At 40.1% G+C, this 12,500-nt stretch overlaps 4 protein-coding genes across 6 annotated transcripts in view; all 4 read left to right on the top strand.

Annotated features, from left to right (window-relative positions):
- The window catches only part of HOXB6 (homeobox B6), a 3,307-nt gene extending 2,315 nt beyond the window's left edge, over positions 1 to 992 (top strand). Inside the window, exon 2 of the mRNA XM_044299272.1 lies at positions 1 to 992. This exon is cut by the window's left edge and continues 135 nt beyond it. Within this exon, the coding sequence (XP_044155207.1) occupies positions 1 to 122 (122 nt within the window). The 3' untranslated portion in view covers positions 123 to 992.
- HOXB3 (homeobox B3) overlaps positions 1 to 12,500 on the top strand; it is a 43,581-nt gene that overhangs the window by 6,037 nt on the left and 25,044 nt on the right. The window contains exon 1 of one of the 3 annotated variants that reach the window (XM_044299258.1): positions 4,621 to 4,725. The exons of 1 other annotated variant lie outside the window; for it this stretch is intronic. The gene's annotated coding sequence lies outside the window, so the exon portion shown is untranslated. Of the gene's footprint in view, positions 1 to 4,620; positions 4,726 to 9,410; positions 9,645 to 12,500 lie in introns of those variants that run through there. One more of the 3 variants, XM_044299259.1, reaches the window with a different exon arrangement.
- On the top strand, positions 1,421 to 3,926 carry HOXB5 (homeobox B5). Its single transcript, XM_044299267.1, has 2 exons — positions 1,421 to 2,430; positions 3,200 to 3,926. The coding sequence occupies exons 1-2, from the start codon at positions 1,902 to 1,904 to the stop codon at positions 3,445 to 3,447; spliced, it is 777 nt and encodes a 258-aa protein (XP_044155202.1). The 5' UTR covers positions 1,421 to 1,901; the 3' UTR covers positions 3,448 to 3,926.
- HOXB4 (homeobox B4) overlaps positions 10,817 to 12,500 on the top strand; it is a 3,507-nt gene continuing 1,823 nt past the window's right edge. Inside the window, exon 1 of the mRNA XM_044299270.1 lies at positions 10,817 to 12,346. Within this exon, the coding sequence (XP_044155205.1) occupies positions 11,947 to 12,346 (400 nt within the window). The 5' untranslated portion in view covers positions 10,817 to 11,946. The remainder of the gene's footprint in view (positions 12,347 to 12,500) is intronic.

The raw sequence follows: 12,500 nt of genomic DNA on the forward strand, positions 1-12,500 counted from the left end.
GCCTGACTGAGCGACAGATCAAGATCTGGTTCCAGAACAGAAGGATGAAGTGGAAAAAGGAGAGTAAACTGCTCAACTCTTCTGTGCAGAGCTCAGGGGAGGAAGAGAAAACCGCAGAATAAAAGGCGCACACACACACAGCGCCATTTCAGGCGCTCTAATCCTTGTATCTTGAATAAATTATTATTATTATTATTGCACACAGGACTGGTAAAGAACAATCTGTATTATAACTACCTATATGTCTGACTGTCATCAATACCGGGTTGCAGCCCCAGATAGTGTCATTATATATATATACAGTATATATAGTTACATAGGGGCGTCCTGTCCAGGTGTTCCATGCACGATTTGGCATATACTGATTTTGTTGTCTGGTCTGGTGTATTATTTCCATGTTCACTGAAAACTCTAAATGCTACCTAGAAAGTCATTGTGAAATTGTCTATTTTTATGATTATTATTATTAGTTTTCAGTGTTTTTGTGCTTGTTTTATTTTTATTTTATTTTTATTTTTTTATATATATATATTCTATATATTTGTAGTTGGGGTTGGCCTAGTGATCTACCGTGCCCATGACAAGGATCTCTGCCAGCTAATAATAGTGAATGGAATCAGATCTGACCACAGTGATGTGATATTCCAAGCACAAATAGTCTTATGTCTGTATTTTGTAGAGCAGCACCCCTGGGAATTCCGACTGACCAAACATCCGTTCTCATTATAAATCCCTGGCTGTGTTCCTGCACTTTCCCAACATGAAAATGAGAGAGGTACAGTATCATGGAGAATGGAGAAATTCAGGCTCCGGCAACTCAGCCTCCTCTAATCCAATTCCCCCCTTCTTCTGAATGCTAGGCAGCTCGTCTGGGGTATCTGATTAAATGTTGTGGACAATGAGTACTTGTGGGTTATTTTCTCTGTATATTTAGCATTATGAATTCAAATAACTGATGATCTGCTGGGAATAAAACATGTCGTTTCTATGAAGAAAAACAAGTCTACTTTCTTTTATTAGTACATGGATGATTTATTAAAGAATCTTATTCATTTCTATCATATTTTAGTTTTTTAGTTTAGTTTTTTTTTGTTAATACTAGGACAGTTCTGTATTATAGTTCTTGAACTCTTTGTCATACTCTATCCACACGATCCACACGATCGAATCTTTTCTTATTTTACACAAATCCCCAGTTTATACAGTAACACTGGAGGAAAAGTCCAGGATCTTGGCGATTGTAATAGGGGGTTGCTTCAATAGATCTATAAATCGCTATATGCACATCGAGATCGGAGCAGATCATTGTTTTTTTTTGTTTTTTTTTACATTCTTATGCTTTTTTTTCTTCTTCTTCTTTCCATATAATCCAGAATTTTTGAAATCATTATAGATAGTCAATTGTGGCCTCTAGACAACTGGCTGACTATCACGTTATATGTGACACCTAATTTCCACATTATATTCCGAGGGAGACACGCAATGTCTTTATTAAGACCTAAAAAATATTAAAAGGAGGGCAGTTAATGGGTTATTTTTCTGGGTGTGTACCCCGCTGCAATACCCCGTCTGTCCGGTAGGTGTCGCGGTCTGCCAACAGGCAGAGCTCTGCTTCCCAGACGACTTTTTTTTTTTTTTTGGAAGCTGTACATTGACTCAGGCCTAACGATTCTGAGATCGTCATTATTTGTAACCATAGAGCATGAATTACCTCTTGAGGTCATCAGTGAGAATTTACGACTGGTCAACAAAAGCACGTGATTTCCAAACGCACTCACACCCCCATATTTGGCCGCATACATAGCAAAAACGAAGTACAGTGCATTGCTATAATTCATTAATACATCATAAATCGTGAGGCGCGGGGTGATCCACAAATCAAGCCTCCAAAATTCACCCAAATGAGTTCCTACTTTGTGAACTCGTTCTCAGGGCGCTATTCTAATGGCCCCGACTACCATGTGTTAAATTATGGCACCGGCGGCAGCAATGTGAACGGTTCTTACAGGGAGGCAAGCAGCATGCATCCCACCTCTTACGGTGCTTACAACTACAATGGCATGGACCTGAGCGTCGGCCGGGGGAGCGCTACCGGCAGCGGCGGCGCCGACAGCAGCCACCACTATGTGGAGAGCAGCGGAGGCTTCCCAGCCCAGGGAAGCAGGTTCAGAGCCGCCTCTGGCTGCCCCCTTTCCTCCCCAGAGCCCCAGAGCCTCGGGGGGAAGAGCGAGCAGGTCCCCCCTGACCCGACCACCTCCGGCGGCGGCCACTTCACGGAGGTGGAGGAGACCAGCGCGTCCTCAGACCCGGAGGAAGCCGCCCCGAGAGCCTCCCGGGCACAGCAGGAGAGCAGCCCCCCCGGAGCGACCACCGCAGACGGACAGGCTCCCCAGATCTTCCCCTGGATGAGGAAGCTGCACATCAGTCACGGTACCGCTGCTTTTTACTTTCAATTTCACGGGCGGGAGAAGAGGGAGCCCGGCTTCACCCAGCTGCTCGGTGCCCCTTACAGCATGCTGTGCCCATAGCCAGCCTAGGAGTCAGTGCAGACTGGAGAGAGCGCCAATAGGTCACGTAGAACAGGTATGGGCTGTAAAAACGCAGCAGGACATTCCAGAAAAAGGTGCATAGTATAATCTGAATTAGGCCAAATATAGCATTGACTCCTAATAGTAGGGAAGGGTGTAGGGCAGTGCCAGGGCAGTAAGGAGAAGGGCACGTTGCTGGGTGATAGAGAAAAGACCAGCGGTTGTGTGGGTATTAGTGACAGTGCCTTTTTTTTTTTCTTTTTTTTTACAAGATATAGTACAGAAAAAAATAAAGTGCAATTTATAGGTGTAATTTTATTGTAGGGGGCCATTAGAGAAAATAGTGAGTGGATTGTAATTTATAGGGACAGTGGCGATAACAGGTTCTGGGGGAAAGAAACAAGGAAAAGGTGAGGGCAGAACTGTGTAGGGAAAGAATAAGAGGGAAGAATTTTGTTTACAAATTTTATGGAAAATGTCCACTTTCCATAATTTCTAGGGGCAGTAGGAAGAGGGGCAGAGAAGACACAGATTTGTGGGTGACAACCTGAATAAAGGTATCCGCAGATCTGCACAGTGAATGAGGTGAAGGGTGAGAAGCCGCTTTGTGGGGGTCGGTGGTGCTCACACAGGTGCTCCTCCAAGTACTAACCCCTCTCCTCACCCTGCAGATGTGTCAGGTCCGGATGGGAAGCGGGCAAGGACAGCCTACACCCGTTACCAGACCCTGGAGCTGGAGAAGGAGTTCCATTTCAATAGATACCTGACCCGCAGGAGACGCATAGAGATCGCACACGCCTTGTGTCTGTCCGAGCGCCAGATCAAGATCTGGTTCCAGAATCGGAGGATGAAATGGAAAAAGGATAATAAACTGAAAAGTATGAGCCTGGCCACAGCAGGGAGCGCCTTCCAGCCCTGACAGTGAGGGGCGAGGAGGCCAGGACTGCACTCTCATCTGGGACACCTCTAGTGGCACTTGCTGGGCACCTCCAGGAGGACAATGGCGGCTCCTGCCCAGGATCCCCCCATCTTTTCATCATTTCTAGCTGTGTACAGTGCGCTCAGTCGCTGTGATGTTCCATGTTTGTGACTGTAAAATTACTGCTGCTTTGTATGGACTACATGGCATGTTCATCCAGCTCCTTAGTGGTCTAACTTATTTATAACTGATGATGATGATGAGAATAAAACGATGTTGAATGGTTTACAGGTCTCTTTCTTTTCCAGGTCAGAAACCCTCTTGCATTGTGTTATTTCAGTGTCAGCTCCGTGTTCTTGATAGTTTTTTTGTGTGTTTGTATTGTTCTCTTATGACAAGGTGTCACCCCTGTGAAGTGTTGGGGGAGTGAGTGACATGTTTTGTCTGTTGGCGGTACCTGTATTGTCTGTCTGCCTGGAGATTTGCCAATACATTAATGTATTTGTATTAATAATAAAACAAGAATTGTCTCTCTTTGTCAGAGGTGTCTAGTCTGATCCTTGCTTTTCTTAATCTACCTGTGTATTCATTGAACGCCACAGCTTTATGATGTCATTGTATGTCTAGGTCATGAGTCAGAAATTTATACTTATAGGTAAATATTTACATAGAACAAAACAAATATTTAACTTCAAGATCAATCCAAACGATTTCCCAAATGTTGGCAAAGTTCTAAAAAGTTTCTGTAAACTTCTTATACACTCTCACTCCACTCCAGCAAGTAAAAGATGAGGCACCCCCTGATCACACACCCAGAAACACAAAGTTTATGTCACAACAAGTAGAAATCAAGTCATATAGGATAACACTTACCCCAGTTCTGCTAGGCCTTCTGGAGGAGTTTAGGGCAGGCTATCCCTGTCCCTATTGCTATTTTAGCAGAGGCAAACTACAGCAAAGTAGGTATGACATTTACATGTCAAATGGGTACGGTTTTATCTAGAAGTTAGATCGTAAAAATGGCCCAGACCTCAGACAGATACCCCCTCACTGGCTCTCAAAAGTCACGTGAGCTCCATAAACTTAGGTTTATGGTTTTAGGGAGTTGACAATGTACAATATATTTCACATTCTCCACAATGTTAAGTGACAGTTTAACTGGCTTGTGAGGGACGCAGCCAGAGAGGATTGCAGCAGAGGAGAAGCTTCAGGGAATGACACACACACACTGCAGGATTGTGCTCGGTGCACAGGAAGCAAGATCTGGCGACAAAAAAAGTAAGTTTTATCTATCCCCGACCTTTAAAATAATCTCACCCTATTATCATGGTGTAACTTGCTGGAAAATAATCGCCTATGTCATGAGGTGCAGAAATTTAATCGGAGGAAACGTGATTAATGAGGCCACTCAAAGAGAATTGTCTGAATGTGTGTGGGTCGTCAAGGATCGATCACTCGGTTCATCACATTGTACGTAGGAAAGTGCATGCACAATATATAAGCAAAATCGTAAAGGTTTATATACTTCATCCTAACTAGAATGCCAGTAATTTGCAAGAATAATGTAATATGTAGTAGATAGAAACAGATTAGTGCAATAGAGTAGACGAGATAGATAGATAGATAGATAGATAGATAGATAGATAGATAGATAGATAGATGTGCTGAATTTTAATAACTTGGATTGCATCTTTTTTTTTTTTTCTTTTATGTCCATCCTTTTCGTTTCACTAGAACTTATAAAATCGTCTATGAATTGTTCAGCTGATAAAATCGTTTAGGGATGATAGACAATAGATGAGTAACTGTTTTTCATGCAATTTCTCTATGTGAAAGATTTGGGCTGCCTATTGTTAACACATATTGTTACAGATATATTTACACTTCAGAATTTAGAAGCAAATGAAACATCTGTTGTAGCTTCAGTCATGTTCTCAAAGTTCACCTCACTGCCTGTCATGAGAAATGGATTTAGTGGGGAAATACAGATGACGAATAATCTATGAGGGTCGTTTAGCGAGTCACATTACAATAGGAATACTGTGCTAAAGTCCTTGCTCCTGCAGTCATTTTTTTTTCCATGTGCTTATCGCTTAATAGAAGGAATGTGCAATCAGGGGCAAATCTACACTGAAGTTCCTAATCACCCTGACTGCAGATGATTGCGGCAAAGATTGCAGGATGAGGGGTGTCTGGGGGCAAAGATCTGTAGGTGCACTGTTCCATGAGGATGGTGTGCTGTAGAATAAACAGGAAAGCAAGGATATGGCTGTACAGACACAAAGGATTTTCACTGGGTTACTATTTATTTCCTCTTTTGTTAGAAACAGATTTTGGGAAAAATGTGGTGATTTATTTAATAGCCAGGAAGAGATATAATCCTACAAAATGACATAAGAATGTGTTTTGTAGAAATGTGTGTTGTGTGTGTGTGTGTGTTTGTACCTATCATCTATCTCATATCTATCTATCTCATATCTATCTGTTTCATATAACTATCTAATTTCATATCTAATCTATCTAATTTCATATCTATCTATCTATCTCATATCAATTATCTATCTACCTATCTATCTCATATCTATCTCTCATATCTATCTGTTTCATATATCTATCTAATTTCATATCTATCGATCTCTATCTAGCTATCATGTATCTATTTATCTATCTATCTATCTATCTATCTATCTATCTATCTATCTATCTATCTATCTCTATCTAGCTATCATGTATCTATTTATCTATCTATCTATCTATCTATCTATCTATCTATCTATCTATCTATCTATCTACTACCTATCTTCTCGTTTCTACATATTTTCGTTGACCAGACTCTAGAATCATGTGTGTGATATAAATCTGAGCTTGGCATTAGTGTGGAATATTGCAGTGCCTTTGGTATAAGACAGGGGGGCAGACTGCAGTGCTGGGCACAGTGCACACTGGGACTGCAGCAGATCCTTGCACTTTTCACCCCGCGGGCCGCCTGTTGTACCCTGAACCCTCCTTCACCTTTCCTCCATCATCATTCTGCTGAGAATTAACGTTTCTATAATTACCAAACTATCCCTTTTCCTCTTAATGTAGGGAAGTTTGTGGAGTGAAATGTTTTATTTGCTGGTAAGTAAGTAGGTGATGGAAATCTGCTAAGCGATTTAATTAGGAATATCAAATGAAAAGCAAAGGGGGCACAAATGAGCTGAAAAAAGCGCAGCTATTCTAAACGATTAAATCGCCATTTTGGCAGGATAATGGGGTTTGCATTCTGAATGGGAGAAGCGTTGCACATACCCCATCAATTATTCATAGAGAGAGGGATCATTGCGAGGTCAGCAGTCTGGTGCAGAGAACAGAACCAACCAGAGCTCACCCTCCTCTGCCAGGAATGGTTACCCGCCAGGGCCACTGCCCATACAGGACACTGACACCCTAGTCCAATTCAATATCCATTTTATTAATACATATATTTGTAATCACAATATAGGAATTAAATGATTCATTCTTGTGGGTCAGTACAGTTCTAGTATCCATCCCTCTATTCTCTCCTACAGAATTCAGGTAACATGAAGGTATCCTAAAAAGTCAGGCACCTTACTGGCCCAGTGTAAAAAGAGGCTAAGTTCAGTGCAGTCAGGGGTGTCTGCAGATTGAGTGCCTTGCAGTACCTTATAGTGACCAGCAGAGCCCGCTTTAGACCAGGTTCACAGACAGTGGATGGCCATAAATACAATGGCCACCCTGCTGATTCTTCTGCTTTAAAAAACATCCTTCCCTTATACTTGATACATGGAATACTATAATGGTTGCACTTGAGTTGGATCCACTATAATCAAATGCTTGTAAGTGACCTACCTGCAGATTTCAGCTAATAGCCCATTGCTATATTAATATAGTTATAAAGCAAGGCTCAGCTCTTACGAAAAGAGAACATGATACGTCTGCCTCAGCCCTAGGGCAGCCTGACAGAGGCTTGTTAGCACCATATTATGGTCCTTGAGGTCAAGAAGTGGAGGGTCAAAAGTTTACGTATGTAATTCACTGCTACACTGATCTATAGATCCACTGCACTTACAGAAGAATCCAGTTCCTTCTGTACAGGGCACATGCACTAAACTGCTATAGATACAGGAGATTAGTGATAATAATCTAATAATATCAAAGGTATATGCCGTTTAGACCAAAGTATCCATCAATGCATATAAACATGCAGAATGCAACTATAAATATACATAAATATACACAAATGTCGCACATATACAGCACAATGCGACAGATTAATGCATTCAGCACACAATTCATGCAATTACAAAATAGTACGACTGATAAAGTGTATACCTGTAGTAGACAACATACTGTACAATAAGTCCAAAATGCAGTAATTGCTATAAATGAATTGCACCCTATTCTCATTACTAAATATACAATATGTACCAAGTAATGATGGATACAATGTGTGTACATTTACATAAATACTGTTACTATATAATACTGTTACTATATACTCAACAGCATGTATTTCATGTGTTCAGAGTCTAAACAACATGGCTGGAATCTACTGACAGAACGCACAGGCCAGAATATCTGCAATTGAGGATTACTGTATAGCAAGACTATGTGCTCCTACAGGCCTGACTTATCAGGGAACCCCAAGAAATGACACTTCTAGTGATTATTTTAACGCAGAACGAAATTTCCTACTTATATCATGAGTGTACTACGTGTGGTGGAAATTATGATGATAGTATATTACACTGTTAATGTAGCTAATAAAATAATTAGCTAATAATACAGAATACAAGGGTACCTAAAATGTACACATCCAACATTTCCGCAGAAAAACATAAAAAAAAAATCTGGGGCATCCTCATTTTCAGAAAGCAAAAAAGAGGCCTTTCAGGACAGGAAACTAAAAATTACCCAATGTATAGTAGTCAGTACCATGTTTGTTTTTTAATCAGAGTTTTTTTTTATGCCATACAATTTACAAAATAACCACATTTAGGTGTGATATTGAATGTCATAGTAAAATGAGACATGAAGCCACTAATAACTAAATAACCATACCATTATAATGTTGCAAATAAGATGATAATAATAATAGCAATAATAATAATACTCATTATTGTATTTACAAAATAACCACATTTAGGTGTGATATTGAATGTCATAGTAAAATGAGACATGAAGCCACTAATAACTAAATAACCATACCATTATAATGTTGCAAATAAGATGATAATAATAATAGCAATAATAATAATACTCATTATTGTTATCAGCACCACCTAACCACCTAATTCTCTGCTTCTACTATAATATTCATATTTTTATTATGTTAGAACTTAATATTGATTAAGCGGTTAGAATATAGTGCAATACCGTTTTTTTTATTGACAATAACAAATAAAGGAGCACTATATGGCAAATAAACTGTTAACTCTTATATTCCAAATTTAATGGCAATTGGGAAATAGTATATATATATATATATATATATATATATATATATATATATATATATAATAAATTCTGCTTCTCTGCTTATGTAGTGTTTCCCAATAATAATTTCAAGTGAACCATCCCAACTAGTACATTTTTGTTTCATTTAATCAAAGATATATAAATATATATATATATATATATATATATATATATATATATACACACACACACTACCCCTGTACACCTCAGATTTGTGAAGTAAGCATTTGCTATAATACAGTGATTTCACTGATGGCATATAGTATAAGGTTATAACCCCGTGCTGGCTGCAGGGCTGTGATGAGCCATGTATCAGGATATAGAAATGGCCATGTATGAATTGCTGATTGCAGGCTGTGTGTGGAGTGGGAGAGGCCAGGACAGGGTGAACCAGGACAGGGTGAATCGCAGGTCACAGCTTGTTGGAACTATATGAAAATGCCAGCGGCAATCACACACCACGCCTCGCTGTTTAACAAAGACTGACAAACTATGAGATTAATTTACCCCCAAAAAACTGGGGATCTGTGTTTCCAATGGGCTCATAAGGCCCCTGTGCCTGACCACACCAAGGAGCATAGCCTTGTACTGCGCTGCTATTAATATTCAGGGCCATCAGAAGGACTAGAGGCAATGGTGGACGTCCCTGTGCTCATCTAATATTTTACTCTATGGAAAAAGGCAAGACATGCAGGAGGAGGCATGGAGTAATCCAGGTATGTGACCATGTCTGCTGCAGCAGGGGGTGGGGATCATGCAGGTAAAGCCAGGTACAGGTAGGTGCAGGGACAAGGCTCTTACAAGCCATAGAATCATAAGAATTATTGTCAATATTATTAATAACGTTGTCATTTACAACAGGACATAAAGTATTGGTGACATTGCTGTAACCTAACGAGTATTATAAAGGCCTAATCTCTGGAAGGGTAACATAATCTCTGACTATAGAGTTTATAGCCTTAATATACTCCCACATGTATTTATATAACGATATAGTCATAGATTGATTCATATGTATTATGTACATTAGATACACTGACAGAAAAACGAAATATTAAATAGATGCATTCATATTACCTGCATAGATAGATATTAGATATTTAGAGCAAAATAGATGTAGATGCATGGATATACAAATATATGTAGATCCATAATATACATATACTAATGTGGACTTTTGCACATAGTGTAAATAGTTGGTTGGATAGATAGATAGATAGATAGATAGATAGATAGATAGAGATAGATAGATAGATAGATAGATAGATAGATATGGGATTAGATATATATGAGATTAGATAGATAGATAGATATGGGATTATATATATATGAGATTAGATAGATAGATAGATAGATAGATAGATAGATAGATAGATAGATAGATATGGGATTAGATATATATGAGATTAGATAGATAGATAGATAGATATGAGAGATAGATCAATAGATAATATATAGATAAATAAATAATAGATAGCTAAATAGATAGATAATAGTCTATAATGCTTGCATTTTTTTTACTGTGTTTATATTGGAATCGTATATAGAAATTATTACTTTTTCGTTTTCTAATTATTGAGTACAGATCTGAGATAAATGGACAATGTACGGAATAGAATGAAAATAATGTGTATTTCCGGATGCTGTTAGGAATGTGTATGTGTTTTTCTAGCTTGTTATGTGGATTATTTATATTACAATAAATGTGCCAGTGTTCAATGAAATGTCTTTTTGCTGATTCTAGTCTCAGTTAATTCATGATAATTGTGGCATGCGATGCTTTACTGCATTTCTTTTGCCCACTTGTGACTTCATGTTGGTCAGGGCCCCTGCTCGTGGTGGTCTGTAGATAACCCCCCTGTACAGTGTGTGGGATATTGACTGCCTGTAGATGAAGGTATTCAGGTTTTAGCTGTATATAGACTGTATTTATATAATCAGGATAACGTTATGTTATATCCGACAGATATATTTATGGTGTCAAGTTCACTCTCATTTCCTCTTTCCTACCTGAGGCCATCTCCTGTTATTTACGACACGAGGTGTATTTTGAGTGTTTGCTCTCATTTCTGTTTGACTGCTTATTTTATGCATTGATTATTGTTGTCTTTGGTGCTGATGTGATTTGTGGATATGGGCTTCTCTTGCCCTGAACCTGCTGCGCTGGATCCCCCCTGAAGCACTGAGAAGAGTCTGTCTGTCTTCTGTATGTACCCTGTAGATCCGAATTTGTGTGAAGACAATCATTTCACAAATTCGTGTCTGGGGGGATATGCAGTTGACATAAACGCTACAGGCGCAAAGAAGGCGCAATCTAATGACAGTTGCGACGTTTATGAAGCGTTTTCTCCACTATGTAATGTGTTAACGTGTTTTCCATACTGAGATCCCTCAAAAACCTTACTCATAATTCAGTAATACAATCATTCAGGACAATCATGCTAGGGTATTCATTTTCATGTGCTACAAATTCGGTATTTTTCCTCCAACTGTGCTCCAGTGACTTGCAATAGGCAATTTAATAATGTGCCTAAATGGAATTTAGTAAAGCAAGTATCCTGAATTAGTTGATGAATTTTCTATCGATCCAGAGCAGGACATATTTGTCTCTGCCAGTCTCTCTGCAGACGCCAGCCAGACCAGTCCGCGATCTGGAGACATAGTCTGGGCTAGTTTTTTTTTCCTCTCCACTTTTAAGGACCTCTCAGCGTCAGACACCTTAGTTTTGGGTGGTGCACTACTAGTCCACACTTCACCTGGTATACTGCTGCTCCAGAAGCTTGCCCCCATCCAGGGGGGGGGGGGGGGGAATTTTGGGGAGAGTGACTGGCGCTGCTTGCGCTATGGAGCACGTTTCCTCATCCGGGGATGGTGGGAACAATTCCATTGGCTCTTGGTGTCACATGCAAACTCAACTTTGTTCACTTGACAGTAAGTAGGAGGGTTTTACGAATCAGGAAAACGAGCAGGACTACAGGAATAATTGTATATGGGTTTGGGTTAAATTCAAACAAATAAATGACCATGAGTTCGTTTTTGATCAGCACCAACTACGTGGATCCCAAATTTCCACCGTGCGAGGAATATTCCCACACTGATTACCTCCCCAGCTCTTCTCCAGAGTTCTACTGCCGCCAGAAGAGGGAAACCAGCTTCCAGCATGGGGCGACCTACCCCCGACCAGCCTGCACCAGCCAGCACTACTCCTCCTGCTCTGGACGGCAAGCTTCTTCCATGTTATCTCCCCGGACTCACCCCCAAGTTGGACTGCTTCCTGAAGACAAGCATCAGAGCCAGACCACCATCACTAGGTCCCCTCCGTCCTGCAGCCAATCGTCCTCAGAGCAGAAGCTCTCAGAGTCCTCCTGCCAGAGCCCAGTGGTGTACCCCTGGATGAAGAAGGCGCACCTCTCCACCGGTAAGTCAGCCACTTGTCTCTGCTTTCCACTACCAACACTTAAGAAATGGTGTGTCCTTTTAAATTTACGATCTTCCTGTTTGCAGGGCAGTATAATTACATCCTCCATAAATTTTTATGACTCTACTTGGCCAACTGCCTTTGAAGTAGACTT

This window comes from Bufo gargarizans, chromosome 6 (assembly GCF_014858855.1).
Source record: "Bufo gargarizans isolate SCDJY-AF-19 chromosome 6, ASM1485885v1, whole genome shotgun sequence".
Lineage (NCBI taxonomy): Eukaryota > Metazoa > Chordata > Amphibia > Anura > Bufonidae > Bufo > Bufo gargarizans.